Source organism: Octopus bimaculoides, chromosome 6 (assembly GCF_046866305.1).
Source record: "Octopus bimaculoides isolate indiv1 chromosome 6, ASM4686630v1, whole genome shotgun sequence".
Taxonomy (NCBI): Eukaryota; Metazoa; Mollusca; class Cephalopoda; order Octopoda; family Octopodidae; genus Octopus; species Octopus bimaculoides.
Window position 1 is genome coordinate 88,410,171 of NC_142933.1, and position 17,524 is coordinate 88,427,694.

Sequence of the window (17,524 nt, forward strand, 5' to 3'; positions counted from 1 at the left end):
CTGTCAAATCATCCAACCCATGCCAACATGGAAAACAGACATTAAATGATGAGGGGGGAAAGGGGGAAAAGAATAAACATTTTGAAAAATTCTGGTATTTGGTGTTTGATTTATCGTTTCCCAAATTATGAAAAATGATAAAGAATAATCAACATGTGGTTAGAAACTGTCTTTTCCAAGTAGCGAAACTACATGTCTGAAAGAGCATCTAATCTTTTATTTTATGAGTTGTTGGGTCACAACAAAACAGAAAGGTTTCATTAAGGTGTAATGCATTGTGGACAAATCAGTTCAACAGAAATTATCTTAGCTTTGCAAAAGTATTAAACTTACCTCATAGATTCAGCCTTGCGTGAAAGCTTACCATCCACCATTCCATGGCATTCACTTGAAAGAAGAACTGAAGAACAACTCGTAAGAATGAAAGCGTGAAATGAATTTTATTCTCGTGACTGAGTGAGTGAATAGTATAATTTGTCTTATTGGAAGAAAATAGAAAAAGAAAACATTTGGAGAAGCAAATACATCCAGGTACACATACATAGAGAGAATGGGGTGTCATGCATTTCACATTCACATAACTTTCTTATGGTGCAGTTTTTTACAGTCATTCCACATTCATTCACAGATTCCATTACATATCAGGTTCTAGGCAAGTTTTTTTTTTTTTTTTCAAATCTACATAGCCATGTGTCACTGGTTCTACCTATTCAGGCTATCAATTTAAACTTGGTCCTATTGGCTTCAACACACATCACAAAATGTTTGTTTGAAGAGAACAAAGAGGCTCATAAAAAATATAAAAACAGAATTTTTTTTAAATAAATAAAATGAACTAAAAGCTCTTTCACTTATCACTTACATTGTACACTTGCTAAGCATATGCATATCACATGTTTACTTTACCTTCTTAACAAGTTTACTTCTTTCCACACACTGAACTCTTTAAAACTGTTTTTGTGATGACAGAATTTTTCTTAGGTGATTATGATGAAAAATAAAGAGATGAATTACCAGAAGTCAAATAGTCATTTTGCACCTGCTAACCATTCAGTATATGACATTGGCACTGGAGTGAGAAAAACAGAGGGAAAAGGACAGAGTCAAGAATACTTTGGCAGTGCACGTTCCTGAAAGACCTCAAATTTAAAAGGACCAGTTGAACAGATCAGGAAAGAACAACCACAGATCCAACCATGCTGGTGGAAACTTACTGCCTTATGTCTCTCACAAGAGAAGAACCTAAATCTAAGTTGGTCACCACAAAAACTGATAAAAGCTATGCTCATTTTCACATGTTAACCAAACATTTCTCTCACACACATTTCTAAAACTCAACCTTTTGACACCCTAACTCAATTTTAATGGCAGCATGTAAGACATCAAAATTTAATTAGAGGTAAATAGGAAAAATTAAAAACAGAATGTATTAAATTTTCAGCTCTCTTCCATCAGGTCCCACAAGTAATTAGCCACAAAGAAACCTGAATTCTTCCTGCTGTTCAAAGTAAACGGCTTGAGAAATCCATGTTTAGAAATATCTGTGGAATCAGTTAAGGTTAAATACAAGTTGGCATTCAAATAGCAAAGTTTTAATGGTGAAAAATGATAAAAGTCAACCTCAACGAAATTTGAACTCAGAATGTAAAGACGGATGAAATGCCACTAAGTATTTTGCCTGGTGTGCTAACAATTCTGCCAGCTCACCGTCTTTCAGCATTCTAATAACAACAGCAATTAACAAAATTGACAAAGTTAATTTTGAAAAGTTATGACAATCAGCACAAGGATACAGCCTTTGATATCATCTGCTTCACCATCATATTGCCAACGAATTCCAGTGATGTGAGTATATAAATCAATATCATACCTGTAAGAAAAAAAAAAAAAGAAATTAAACCAGATTTTCAAAACACATCATCATCATCATGTACCTTTTCCATGCTTGCATGGGTCAGACTAGAGTTGTTGGCACTCTGTCGTTTACGACGTCGAAGGTTTCAGTTGATCTGATCAACAGAACAGCCTGCTCGTGAAATTAACGTGCAAGTGGCTGAGCACTCCACAGACACGTGTACCCTTAACGTAGTTCTCTGGAATATTCAGCGTGACACAGTGTGACAAGGCTGACCCTTTGAAATACAGGTACAATAGAAACAGGAAGTAAGAGTGAGAGAAAGTTGTGGTGAAAGAGTACAGCAGGGTTCACCACCATCCCCTGCCGGAGCCTCGTGGAGCTTTAGGTGTTTTCGTTCAATAAACACTCACAACGCCCGGTCTAGGAATCGAAACCGCGAGTCCGCTGCCCTAACCACTGGGCCATTGTACCTCCACAGACTAGAGTATAGCAGACATATAATGAATAAGTCACTTTCAGAATATTCAGTTAAGAAACTCACTTGATCTTCTCCAATTGAGTCGAGTTCTTGTCACAGGTATTCTCCCTATCAACAGACAACTTTGACAACTGCTCCTGGCACTGTTGCATATCTGTTAAATACTTCTCCAATTCCAAACTGGCATCTTGTTTGTGTTGCTTGGCCCGTTCTACCTGAAGTTGAATTTCCTTTTCTTTAGGACTAAGTACCCCTTTCTCGCCCTGTTCCTCGTTTTTCCGCTTAACTTGTTTTTCCAAACCTGAAAAAAATATCAAAAAGGAAAAAAATCATCAGCAGCAATTTTACTTTTGCTGTTGTCATAATCAACATGGTGGAGGCGCAATGGCCCAGTGTTTAGGGCAACAGACTCACGGTTGGAGGATCGTAGTTTCAATTCCCAGACCGGGCGTTGTGTGTATTTATTGAGCGAAAACACCTAAAAGCTCCACGAGGCTCCGGTAGGGGGTGGTGGCGACCTCTGTTGTACTCTTTCGCCCCAACTTTCTCTCACTCTTTCTTCCTGTTTCTTGAGTAAAGCTGCGATGGACTGGCGTCCCGTCCAGCTGGTGGGGAACACATATGCCATAGAAACTGGGAAACCAGGCCTATGAGCCTGGTTAGGCTTTAAAAGGGCGCACAAAAATAATCAACATGACCACCACCACTACCATCATCACAAATATCCTCTTATATTTTGTTGTTTATTCCCAGGTCAACTCTAATTGAGTAGGCCTACAATCAAAGGAATGTCACACACGACCATCCCATCTTTTTAGGGTTTTATTTTCTTAAGGGTTTCAGTCAAGTAAAAAAAAAACTGCACTCATGATCTTTACAGGTCCTCAATGACAATTCAGGTGGATGCGGTTTGTTGTTCAGCTTGACTAGCTGAAAATCGATGCTAGTGAGGGAAAAACGGAAAAGAAAGTAACAAGAGAGCTTCTATGCAATCATTTAACCTACTAGAAATAGCAACCAAAATCTCACTCAAATGGTACCATCATACTAGTGGTCATTGTTGAAGAAGAGAGAACCAAGGTGTTTGTTAGCAACTGTTACCATCATTTTCAAAGTGAGAGGGTGATGAGGTCTGAAAGGTATTTCCTTCTTGGGAATAAAATGCACCAGGCACAGGCAACCTGTTATGGAAAGCAGACCACATGAGGTGTGGCTCATTGTCAGGTAGGCTGCACTGTTAAGAAAACTGGAGGTGATTTTTCATTAGGCAAGACATTCAGAAAGTCCTGCAGGCTGCAATCTGCCTATGATCAGGATACACTGGAGAGGGAGGGAGGGGGGAGACAGACAGACAGCGAAAGGGAGAGAGAGAGAGAAACAGAGAGCAAAAGGGGAGAGGGCGAGCAAAAGGGGGAGAGAGAGAGAGAGAGAGAGAGCAAAAGGGGAGGGAGGGAGAGACAGACAGACAAACAGAGACCGACAGAGACAGACAGACAGCGAAAGGGGGAGAGAGAGAGCAAAATGGGAGGGAGGGAGGGCGAGAGCAAAAGAGAGATAGAAAGTGAGTGGGTGAAAGGGAGGGAGAGAGAGGTTGGCAAGTTTAGTTAGGATTGGGGGTGCAGGATCTAGAGAACGCTGTTTGAAATAGATGGAAGAGACATTACCAGGGTTGGTAGCTTTATTGGCTTGGAATGATTGGACATCCTTTTTTTGTACCTGGTGTATATGTATACACAATGGTAAGATATGGAAAGGTTTGGTGGAGTCTAGCTATGTTTGTGCAATATGAAATCAGTTGCAAATGGTGCTGCAAACAGAACAATTTGTGTCATTAGTTGATGTCCGCTCTCCATACTAGTATGGGGGTTTCACAGTTGGACTGGAGCTGCACCAGGTTTCAGTCATTTGACTGTAGCCATATTAGGGCACCATCAAAATTTCTGTTTTTCATCTCGTTATATAGCTCTTCAGCATTTAAACTGGCCATATCCAACCCAAATAGTCTACATGTTTTATGTTCAAACTGGCCAGATCCAGCCTCTCACACCTACTTTACAATGTCATTCTAAAAATAAATTAGATCATCAAAATCTCAAAGCTATGAGATAATGCATGATGAAGTCAAAACAATGAATAAATAAGCATTACATTCGACAAAATAATCTGAATGCTAAAGGGTTAAATGAATTGGAAATCCAACACGCATGAAATGCTTCTTCAAAATTAAAATATATTATTGTATAATTATATATAATATAACATTCATAAACTGGTAGAATATTTCAACTAAAACAGATTTGATGATGGAAAACTACTTACAATTCAAATCATTTTGCATAGCTTCTTTGCTCTTTCGTAAATTCTCTTCGTTTTCCTTCAAGTCCTTCAAAATTTCAGTTAAATATTCTTTCTCAGCCAAGATATCATTTAACTGCATCTTCACTTCATTTGAGCAGTCGAGAGGGTCTTCCATTTTCAATGACAAGTCACACCTAAAATAAATCAATATCTTTTATCTTTTACCCATTTCAGTTATTAAATTGTGGCCATGCTGGGACACTGCCTTCAAGGCTTTTTAGTTGAATGACTCGATTCCAGTACTTTTTTTTTTTAAGCCTGGCATTTATTCTATCAGTTCCTTTTGCTGAACCACTAGGTTACAGGGACATCAACAAACCAACACTGGTTGTCAAGCAGTGGCAGGGGACAAATACAGACACAAAGACACACAAATATATATATATATATATATATATATATATATATATATATATACAATGGGCTTCTTTCAGTTTCCATTTACCAAATCTGTTCACAAGGCTTTGGCTGGCCCAAGGATATAGTAGAAGGCACTTGTCCAAGGTGCTGCACAGTGGGACTGAACCTGGAATTATATGGTTGGGAAGCAAGCCTCTTACCACACAGCCATATAAAAATTGCTTCTTCAACATTTGATAACATTTCCAGCAAAACTGTTCACCAGCGAGAGAGAGAGGTTTTCTAGGCATAATTAGTTTTCTCATAGCCTACTGTCGTTTACTTACCTGGAATAAGGTGACTGATGAATTAAATAACATTTGAATCTAACCTAAAACATAGATCTTTTTCTCACTCTACACAAGAGCATTCACCACATGCACACATACAAAATGAACAATGCCACTGTTAGATCTGACCTCGCCTGTGCTTGTGCCACATAAAAAGCACTAAGTCCACTCTGCTGGGTGGTTGGTGTTAGGAAGGGCATCCAGCTGTAAAAATCCTGCCAAAACAGTCAGTGAAGTCTGGTGCAGGCTTCTGCTAGGCCGACTCCTGTCAAATTGTCCCACCCATGCCAGCATGGAAGGTGAACATTGAAGGACAACGATGATGATGATTACCATATTCTATTATTCATTTACTTAGTCAAAGAAATCAACCCCAGGATTTATTGTTCGTAAGCTCTATTACTCTATTGGTCTCTTTTGCCAAACTGCTAAGTTACAAGGACATAAACACACCAACATCGGTTGTCAAGTGATGGTGGGAAACAAACATAGACACACACACGTGTGTGTGTATATATATATATACATATATATATATATATATATATATATATATATACACACATCCTTTCTCACTTCCTGAGCGTTAAACTAATACATCTGTCTGTTGTTTAACACCCGTCTCAGTCTTTTGGTTTTTTGTAAATTCTCACTATATATATATATATATATATATATATATATATATACACACATACATACAGGCATACCTCACCCTATGTCGTTAATAGGTTCCAGGAGGCATGACTTAAGTCAAACTAACTTGTCTCTAGGCTAAACCAATAATAACCATTCCTAGTTCTGTACTTTATTAACGAGTGCATTTTCAATAATACATAGTTAATAAAAACCATGTGTGCTAAAATTTTGTCCGTATTATGTACAATCATCAATACAATTGTCCAACTCGTCCCAAAAGATCGTGCAATTGCTACCACTTTTTCACGGTGCTTTATCATAACCAGTTTATCTTCCAGCGTTATAGCATGATGTTTAGCACTTTCACTATGAATTTTCTTAGGACCCATGGGGCTAAAAAATAAAGTTACAGATGAATGAGAAAGTAGCCGATAAACAGACGTAAACAAATCTGAATTCAAAACAATTGCAGGTATCACAAGTGACAATGACGGTTAACGATAGATATTGGAACTACAGTGCAAAACAAGCTCCGAAAGACCGATAAATAAGACAACACAGCTGATTTTGTGATTTCGTTCACTGAGCTACACTACTTTATGGTGTGTATCTTAACATTTACTTACGTAATTTAATATGATTTCATATGCTTTTACTCTTACTTATTGTACAGTAACATGATTTTATGTGCTTTTAACGGTTTTCTAGTGATTTTACGATTCCAGTATTTGTGGCGGACAGACGTAAAGTCGAGTAAAATGACTGAACTTGATTTTCATTTTTCCATATTTTATTTTTGAAAACCGACGTATAATCGAGAACGACGGGCTTCTTTCAGTTTCCGTCTACCAAATCGTAAAAGACACTTGCCGAGGCTAATGCAGTTTCGCACCTCTCCTTGAAAAATGCATTTAAAAAAAAAAACTTGGGGCCTAAGGTGCCACGCAGTGGAACTGAACCCGGAACCATATGGTTCGGATGTAACCTTCTTGCCTGTGCCTATACTTTGTTTTTTTTTTTTTGGTTTTTTGTTCTTTTGCAAAGACACGTCTTCGAGTGTTGTTGATTACAATTATGTTGATAAAAATATTTTTAGAGTTCCGTCACTTCAACACTTTTCCCCACCAACCTCCCACCCCAAGCTCATTTTTTTTTGTTTTTGCTTTTGCTTTTTCATTGGTAGGATATAAATTATCGTAATTACCAAATAATACTTACACTGTTGAATATAATATTCGGAAGAAGGAGGGGAAACTTCAAAAAATAGGCTAGCAGATAGAACATTCAAAAAAAGGCAGGGGTAGGAAACTTGAGCTGAAGCAAAGTTTTAAGGATATTTCAATTTGTAACCGCCCGCTGTTAAAATTCTCCAAAAACATATTTTAAAAAAAATACAAGTCAGTTTAAACAAAAAGACTAAAATAGTCATTTATAAGTTGTTTGCAAATAACATTCAAATACCTATCACAGCAAACCGATTGTTTTCTTTTCGTTTCTTTACGTATTCAAATGGAATATAAACATACATTTACCAAAATCGATTAGAGATTGTATTATTTCTAAAACATTGACGATAATTATGTTTCAATATGATAAGGAGATGATTTCAAATAATTAATTACGTTGTCATAATTACATCATTTACTCCTTCAACGGAATCCTGGTCAACCTTTTTTGCAATTAACATATATAAAGAAAACAGATAAATTTTTCGTCTCCTTCTCTTTTTTTTTTAATTGGTAAGGTATAGATTATCGTAATTACCAAATAATACTTCTATTGCTGAATATAATAAGAAAACACTTACAAAATTAATGGTTTAAAGTATCCAAAACCCAAGAGATTGAATTTAGCGCTTGATAAATACAAATTATCCGAGCAACCAATGAAAATTAAGGAAAACGGTGTTCGTTGTTGAAAGTAATTCCAGCCGTTTATTTCTTTAAAAACATGAAATAAATTAATTTTTACTGTAGTAAATCTTAAACGATGATTTTTATAAAAAAATATATTTCAAATTTAGGTGTTTTGTAAATTTTTAGCAGATAAATACAGCAGGTCGTAGATATTTATAAGTTATAGATCTGGTCATAAAACCACGGTATAATTTGCTACTTATTCACCGGTTAGCACATGTTCACATGTTATAATGGCAACTCATAATAAAAGTCAATTTAAATTGAAAAAAAGCAAGAAACATAATAAAATTAAAGCAATTGATCCTTTCTATACGGGTGACAGAAAAAATATGTAAGTGTTCTTTTTTTATTATTATTACTTTACTCAACTATTATGAGCAATAAAGCCATCTGTGCTTTAAGATTTTAAGAAAGCATGGCTAGGATTTTATAAAGTTCATCTTGATCAGAAAACTCCAAAGATATAAGATCCGGTAAATTATTTTGAACAGCTAAATACGAAGCCTGTCGACCACACCTAACATTCCCTGGGCCAATAATGCTACATACGCTGTACATCTTTATTTTGATTGTTGGAAAAGAAAGAAAATTAGAACCAGAGATCGTCTACGTCAGTAAAAATGTAATGATCAGTTAATTAAATTCACAAAATTCATGTGTGCCGTAAGGAGAGTTGTTATATTTTGGAAATAGCCCTTCGAAGATATACTTAAGCGAGTTGAATTCATGCGGATCCAACGAATGAAAATCATGAAAATTCAGTAGAAACCAACAAAAAAACGCTTTAAGCGTTGTAACAATTAATGAAACGCAACGTTAATAACATAATTTAATTAGAATGTGAAGTTTACAGAGTTTGGGCAATCAGAACTACTTAAATGTGACTTTACTGGGGGTTTTTTAAATAAAAAAATTCGTTATTGTAACAATGATTTCTAACTTACGCACAGTCACTCATTTGAGAGGAGAGAGTGTAATTGAGCTGAGTGGTTAACTGGTACTGATGCCTCTTATACCTGGGAGAAAAATCAGGTATAAGAAGCATCAGAAAAAAATGTACAAGAGAGAAGACTGTGCTAGTATGGTCATGTGATGTATTTGAATGTCAACAGCTGCATGAAGAAGTGCCAGTTTCTAAAAGTGGAGGGATCCTGTGGAAGAGAAAGACATGGGATAAAGTGGTGAGGAGATGACAATTGGCAATTTGCTGTGTTTCCGAAGCCCATCAAACTAAGTAAAATTGAGGTCATAAAGGCATGTCTTTTATGCCCCAGCCCCAACAGGCAGTCTGTTCCCAACATCCCATCTCCCCCCCCTCACAAAACTATCTGCACACTGTGTGTCCCTGTCAAATGTCTTCCTCACAACCTATCCTTCTAATACTCCCTCCTGGCCCCGGGGAGGCACATGGCTTGGTGGTTAGGGTGTTGGACTTGTGATCATAAGGTTGTGGTTTCAGTTCCTGGACCGAGTGATGCATTGTGTTCTTAAGCAAAACACTTCATTTTGCATTGCTCCAGTCTACTCAGCTGAGAAAAATGAGTTACCCTGTGAGGGACTGGTGTCCTGTCCAGGTGAGGAATGTATACACCATGGAAATCAGGAAACCAGCCCTTATGAGTCAACATGACTCAAGAAGGTAACCCTTTTTTTACTCTCCATCCCCCACTCTCACAATCTCACCCAACCACTTGCCTCTCTAATCACCTGTTTACTTCACTATATGCACACCTCCTAGTAACTTGGTTGTACACTCTGTCACATTTGCACCATCTTATTTCTCTCTTCACAATAACTCTCCACCTGGGATAGCCATGTTTCTCCTCTTCTGCAAGACACTTATTTCTGTCCCTCAGTACTACTTCCCCACCCCGCCAGCCCCAGTTGGAGGGTCTTGTCTTGGAATTCAATTGGTGACCTCACTGCTGCTGGTGCCATATAAAAAAAACCCAGTACACTCTGTAAAATGGTTGGCATTAAGAAGGGCATCTAGCCATAGAAAACATGCCAAAGCAGACAGTTGAGCTTAGTGCAGTCTTCCGACTTGCCTGCTCCTCTCAAACTGCTCTATCCATGCCTTCATGAGAAACGGATGTTGAAAGGCATGGTACAATGGTTTTCATTTAAGCTATCTCCTCCAACTTCTTTCTTTCTCTCTGTCTATCTATCTCTCCTTTGTTTATGCCTCTCTTGTAACTTTGAGTAATTTTTCTAATTTCAGTTGTGAAAGGAAAAACATAAACTTGGCACCAGACAATGATGATGATCATGTTCCTAGAATATGGAAAGAAATGATGCGACTTAAAGAGCAGTATGAGGAAAAAAAAACTAAAAGTCCAAGAACTGTTGATGCTAAAGTTGGAAAGGATTGTAAGAAAGGTATCTAAGAACAAATCTTATAAAGATTAATACCTAAATTAAACATGCAAGCAACAAAACATGGTTCTCCAACTCATATGGATAGGTTCGTCGTTTCGTTTAACGTCCGCTTTCCATGCTAGCATGGGTTGGACGATTTGACTGAGGACTGGTGAACCAGATGGCTACACCAGGCTCCAATCTGAGTTTCTACAGCTGGATGCCCTTCCTAACGCCAACCACTCCAAGAGTGTAGTAGGTGCTTTTATGTACCACTGGCACGAAGGCCAGTCTGGCAATACTGGCAACAACCACGCTCAAAATGGTGTATTTTACATGCCACCTGCACAAGGGCCAGTCCAGCGGCACTGGCAATGATCTCACTCAAATGACTTTTCAAGTGCCAGGAACGCGACGCTGGTAACGGTCACGCTCGAACGTAGTAACTTTAAATGAGAACTAACTTGAAGCATAACTGGTGTGGATGAAGGAGGCAGTCTTCCCTGGAATGTGCTCTTTGAGGTGGCAGGGTGGGGGACACCACTTTTGGGTCAGCTGTATAAGCCTATATAGGGAGCAGGTGGGGGGGGGGACAGAGGGTGACACAGTCAAGGGCTGTGCTGGGTAACACATACACACACACACACACTCTACCATATTTTCTGGCATACAAGTTGATGTGGTATTTAATGTAAACATTCTAACATTGTCAAACTTATTCCTGCATAGAAGATGGATAGTAAATGATAATGATGTATATATATATATGTATATGTATTTTAATTAATCATTTTACAGGTGTTGTAGGTAATGTAAAACAGAAGAAAGTAAAACAACCGCAGCCAAACAAACAAAAGCAGTCACAGATGATTGCCGATAGTGAAGCAGCACCGATGTATATCCCACTGGTCAAGAAAGAGGAAGAGAGTGACTGGTCTTATCTACACAGGACAAAGCAAGAAGTGAAGAAAGTCTTTGAGAAAAGTAGATTGTCTGATAAATACAAGGTATACTCTTTACTCTTTTACTTGTTTCAGTCATTTGACTGTGGCCATGCTGGAGCACCGCCTTTAGTTGAGCAAATCGACCCCAGGACATATTCTTTGTAAGCCTAGTTCTTATTCTGTCGGTCTCTTTTGCCGAACCGCTAAGTTACGGGGATGTAAACACACCAGCATCAGTTGTCAAGCGATGTTGGGCGGACAATCATAGACACACACACACATATATATATATATATATATATTATTTTGCTTAAAAGAGTTCCAACACTGTCTGTTTTTTATGTTTTATTTATATTCCTGCAGAACTAATGTGGGGTATAGAATATGGAATATACAATATATAATATGATATACAATATACAATATAAAATAAAATAAAATAAAAATGGATGGCACCATGAAAGAAAGTATTTATATATTTGATCCTTTATATTGAACACTCAATATTTCATCTACATTCAATACTTTCTTTCATGGTGCCATCCATTTTTATTTTATTTTATTTTATATTGTATATTGTATATCATATTATATATTGTATATTCCATATTCTATACCCCACATTAGTTCTGCAGGAATATAAATAAAACATAAAAAACAGACAGTGTTGGAACTCTTTTAAGCAAAATAATATATTCCTCTATACACAATCATACAAAAAAACCCACCTTTTTTGTATTTATTTTTACTCGCATATATATATATATATATATATATATATATATACACACATATATACGATGGGCTTCTTTCAGTTTCCGTCTACCAAATCCACTCACAAGGCTTTGGTCGGCCCGAGGCTATAGTAGAAGACACTTGCCCAAGGTGCCACGCAGTGGGACTGAACCCGGAACCATGTGGCTGGTAAGCAAGCTTCTTACCACACAGCCACTCCTGCTTACTATTTCAGTCTTTTTTTTTTTTGTAGGGGATGGTGGATTTTTTTTTTTTTCTTTATGACTTCCTCATAGATTTTGTCTAGAAAATGTTAGGCAATAATATGTTGTTGTAGAACTATTCACTTGAATTATTATATGTTTACAAAGGCAGATAGGCATCGACAGCTAGCAAGCCATGCTGCTCCAGACTGATGATGAGCAATGACTGAAACTAGTCTTTGGATGCTGGCTTTGCTGGGTGGAGGTGCTTATCTCCCCTGTTTGAAAACATAAGGACACAGGAAATGTGTCAAGGCCAACAGGAAACGTTTCCTAGGGCTAAATAGCAGTAGCATTCTTCCCTTTTGTGGGACTGCCACATTAAGTTGACAACATATCACTTTATTCATTAAGTGCATTCTGTTAATTAATTTGTGCTGCTTTATTATATGCTTTTAATTAGCAATTAGTACATTACTGTACATCATCAGTATAGAAACTTGCTTGTCACTAATCTGGCAAGTTTGGTGATGGTTGTACTTTTCAGAGGTCTGATAAGACTGGAACATGTCTGGAATTACTGCTCATACTTTCCAAGATCAGTTTAAATTGATAATTAATGTCCTCTTATCACATAACTATTTGTAATACATACATACATATGTGAGGGTATTTGATAGATGGAAACTGAAAGAAGCCTGTCATGCATATATATGTATGTATATATTGTGTGTGTGAGTGAGTCTGTGTGTCCTTGATATTGTGTAATTGCTGTAAACCAAGTGTCACCCTCATGCAAGTGGTATTTTTCGTTTCCGAGCTTCCATATAAACATATCCATCCAAGGGAAAAAAATTACGTTGCTTGGTGACAGGAAGGGCATCCAGCTGTAGAAAAACCTTCCTCAACAAATTCCATCTGACTCCTGCAAGCAAGGAAGAAAGGATGGTAATGGTGGTGCAGTTTTTCATCTGTTTTTGTTTGTTTTTTTAGATTCGATATGCAGATGTCGATTCTGGTAAAAACAACAAACGTGTAATTAAAGCAAGCAAAAAGAAGTGAGTATTAACCCTTTAAAATTTAAACTAGCTACATCTGACCTCTCACACCTACCTGTCAATGTCATTCTTAAAATAAACGATCACTTCATCGAAAACAATGTGATTAAATAAGCATTACATTTGACAGAGTAATTTGAATGATAAATCGTTAAATGAGACAATTTCTTCACTTCATTAAACATTAAAAAAAAATTAACTTTTCTCTCAATGAAATTTGGTTTGATTGATAACTTATGTCATAATAACTTGTTTTCATCTTGGCAAATTTTATCTTCAACATTATAATAAAGTCAAATACCCTATCAGTGGGTGATAAAATAAGACACCAGTCATGTATGGGGTGGGGTTGGGGTAATCAACTATACTGGATATTGCGAAGGAAGTGTGATTAAAGAGTGCGGAGGAGGAAGGAGTGAATGGCAAAAACCTATAAGATTTTGTTGTTAAAGTTTTATGTGCAATAAATTGAACAATACACAAAACATTTTAACAATTTTATTAATACAATTCCTATTGATATTTGATTATAAAAATACAGTAGGGGTCTTTTTAAGCATCTAATTGCTATGAGGGTCCGCCTGAGTAAAATAGGCATCAAATGGATTGAGAACAACTGATTTATTGCTATTTCATCAATTTTTCTCTTTTCCTAATTTTGAAGGAGACTGAAAGAACTAACAAAATTGAAAAAAGAAAAGAAGGAAGAATATAAAAACAGAAACAACACCGGTTTTGAACATTTTAAAGGTACGAAAATCATCAGCAGCTGACTCCTCATCATTTTTTTATCTGTTTCTTTTCTTTTCATGGATGAGATGTATTGTGGGAGTACTCTACAGTGGATGCTCTTCCTGGTGCCAACACTTAATTGTGCATTTTTTAAAATTTTCTCTCTCTTTCTGTGATTTCACATAAATCACTGAGCTGCCAGATATTTTGTTTATGTAGTCCACTCTGCTGAGTGGTTGGTGTTAGGAAGGACATCCAACCGTAAAAACTGCCAAAACGGACACAAAAGTCTGGTGCAGGCGCCTGCCTAGCCAGCTCCTGTCAAACCGTCCAACCCATGCCAGCATGGAAGGCAGACGTTAAACAATGATGATGTGGAACATGAACGTCATCATCACTGAGTGGTGTCAGTGCAAACAGGTATAGAGATATGACATGCACACAGGTGTGTGTATGGTTGAGAAGTTTGTTCTCCCAACCACACAGTTTCAGATTGAGTCCCACTGCATGTCACCTTAGGAAAGTCTCTTCTACAGTAGCTCCAGACTAACCAAAGCCATATGAGTGGATTTGATGGACATTAAAACAATGATGATTACACACACACTCATCAAAGTTACATATAATTTCAATTTATTAAATGTCACTATGGGACATTGGTTAACCCAAGGCTATAGTAGAAAACACTTCTTAATTATGCAATCATACTACCTGCATCTATATTTTTGGCTACACACCTGTGTCTGCACTATTCTTTATATTTTTGTTAGGTTTCTAAAAAAACATTTTCATCACCATCATTCAACGTCAGTTTTCCATGCTGGCATGGGTTGGACAAACATCCCTATATAATGCTGAAAAGATGCTTATGTAATGTTCTATTATAGACATCACATGCAGATATAACAACAAACATTTTAAGGCTATTTTTCTTGCTAAAACAAGTGTTAGCTTTGTAAGTCTCATGACAATCTTCATTTTTTTACCCTGTCTTTTACAACTCCCATTTCCCTTATCTACTCCTTTATCATCTTTGGCCATTTTTGCAGTTTACTTCCTTAACTCTCTTCTACATTCATTTCTATTATTCCCTTCATCCAGTCACCTTCATCCTTCTTCAACAAATGACTCAACCATTTCATCCCATTTCTTTAACATCCATCACTTACTCATTCCCATAATTCCCTGCAATTTATTGGTTGTCTTCCTGATTCTCTTTTTCTATATTTCCATTTGATTTTTAATATTTAAATAATTGTTGGAATCTCTACAACTAATTCTTGTTGTTTTCTTTTACACTTGTGCTCAGTATCTTATTTTTCCTTGATTTTTATTTAAAAAATTTTTGATAAATTGTATTTTAGATGAAGTGGTGTTTGGAGAAGTAGCTATGGCACCTCCTGTAATCAAAGCTAAACCTCGGAAAGCTGATTCTGCCAATGTTTCAAAGGTTTGTTATTTTATTATTTCTTCCTGGAATTGGACCAAGGGTGAAGGAATCATTTGTTTGTGTCTTATGTAGTTTTAACTCTATCAGCCTTTAGTGCAGGAAGATAACTTGCGTCTATTACCTGAGTTCCATATCTAGAACACTTAAAAATATACACACTATCATCATTTACTATCTGCTTTTCCTATGCTTGCGTGAGTCAATTGAATTTGTTGAGGTAGATTTTCTACAGCTGGTTGCTATTCCTGCTGTCACCGACTCTTACATGTTTCCAAGCAAGACAATATTTTCTTACAACTAGACATCTTTTTCACAGGGAAATCAACAATCTCACCTGTATGGCAATGATGCTCATTTACAATAGTCACATATCTATACAAAGAGACACACATTTGTATATACAATGGGCTTCTTTTAGCTTCCATCTACTAAATCCTCTCAGAAGGCTTTGGTTGGTCCAAGGCTGTAGTAGAAGACATTTGCCCAAGGTGGGTGTCACAGTAGGACTGAACTCCAGCCCACATGTTTGGGAAGCAAGTTTCTTAGCCCCACAGCTGCAACTGAACAGAAACATCTAGACATTGAGAATATTATATGGAATTGGTAATTTATTTAATAACAATGTTGCAATACTTCTATTGTCTGTTACTTAAGAACTATACTTCCTCATATGGGAGACATATTTAGCACTTTCCACTTGAAATTTTTTATCTTCAACCAGCTCCAAGTCATCCTCTGGATGTGTTTGGTTAAATTCTTGTTGATCTTCATCAGAATCTTCTGAAATTTGCAGTAACTCATCACTTCTAATTAAACGGTCTACACCTTTGAGTTATAAACAAACTATGCTAGAAGTTTTGTTATTGTATTCAGTTTGCAGGATTCTTTATGTGAATTTGGGTGTTGAAACATATTTTAGTGTCTGGGAAGAGTCATTCTCTTTTAGTGCCTTATTATTTAACACACTCACTGGTTCGATTTCCACTCATTTACTTATTTATTTTTTCTGAAATTTTCATTGCGTCTTGCAACCTTTTCAATAGTCGTTGTGTTTGGCTGTAATAAACTTCATAGGAAAATTTGAAGATAATACTTTAAAATGAAAGGAAGTAAAACAGTGCTATCTACAAGCAGACAGTTGTAAACAGCCTAATTCTGCACTGATAATTTAAACGGATACAAACTCTATCTTATCTTATGATTAATAAAGAGGAAACTGTCAAAACATTTCCTTAATATTTAGAATGAGTAAGGTGGTGGGCTGGCAAAATTGTTATCACACCAGATAAAATGTTTAGCAACATTTCATGTTTTTAGGTTTTGAGTCTAAATTCCACCGAGGTCAACTTTGCCTTTCATCCTCTGGGGGTTGATAAAATAAGTACCAGTTGAGCACTGGGGTTAATGTAATCGACTTGTCCCTCCCTCGAAATTTCTGGCCTTGTGTCAAAATTTGAAACCAATATTTTTCCTTCCAGCGTAAAAAATTGCCTTAAAATGTTATGTAGACATTTAAACATCAAAAATTATACAGACTTGGGATATCTCAGTTTGGGTGATGTTTACAAGGGAGATAACTTATTTTGGACTTGTTAGTAGTATTGGTATTACTTGGCGGGTGGAAATGCTAAAGGGCTAGAGAGCTGTCTGAGAGGGGTCTATTGGAGGTAATTCAATCAGTTATAAACTTTTTAGATTTACAGGTAAGAGTGATTTGGCTTTAAGTATTTGGTCATGCTCACCAGACCAGAGATATTAAACCAGGGGTATTTACTTCTAAGGAGTAAATTTTGCCAACCCAGATTGATCAGTGTTTCCTCTAATTGACTTCTTTTGTACTATTATTTGTAGCCTGGAAGAAAGGAGCTTCTCTTGAAGAAGATTTTAGAACAGAATTCTGAACCAAAAGCAAAGAAGAATCCTGAAACAAAAACAAATAAGAACACTGAAACAAAACCAAAAAATAAAAAGTCAACAAAATTGAAATATTTATCATTAGCGAAACAAAGTATGTTATCAGAAGAGCGGGAACGAGTTGTAAAACTGTACAGAGAAATGAAGAAGAAAAATCGTGCTGCAAATAATAAAAAATAAAATATTGTT

At 36.7% G+C, this 17,524-nt stretch overlaps 2 protein-coding genes across 3 annotated transcripts; one reads left to right on the plus strand and one right to left on the minus strand.

Annotated features, from left to right (window-relative positions):
• Positions 1-421: 421 nt before the first annotated feature.
• On the minus strand, positions 422-7,909 carry LOC106869348 (kinetochore protein spc24). 2 transcript variants are annotated; one of them, XM_089354208.1, is made up of 5 exons: positions 7,645-7,909; positions 4,656-4,828; positions 2,400-2,637; positions 1,794-1,870; positions 422-1,541 (listed from the first exon to the last, which is right to left on the minus strand). In XM_089354208.1, exons 1-5 carry the CDS (start codon positions 7,707-7,709, stop codon positions 1,438-1,440), a joined length of 657 nt encoding a protein of 218 aa, XP_089210334.1. In that variant the 5' UTR covers positions 7,710-7,909; the 3' UTR covers positions 422-1,437. The 2 variants fall into 2 exon arrangements, with proteins under 2 accessions (XP_089210334.1, XP_089210335.1); XM_089354209.1 differs by having other exon boundaries at positions 7,659-7,678.
• Positions 7,910-8,107: 198 nt separating this feature from the next.
• LOC106869350 (coiled-coil domain-containing protein 137) lies at positions 8,108-17,524 on the plus strand. Its single transcript, XM_014915066.3, has 7 exons — positions 8,108-8,272; positions 10,163-10,320; positions 11,098-11,306; positions 13,175-13,239; positions 13,904-13,989; positions 15,336-15,421; positions 17,273-17,524. The coding sequence occupies exons 1-7, from the start codon at positions 8,172-8,174 to the stop codon at positions 17,513-17,515; spliced, it is 948 nt and encodes a 315-aa protein (XP_014770552.1). The 5' UTR covers positions 8,108-8,171; the 3' UTR covers positions 17,516-17,524.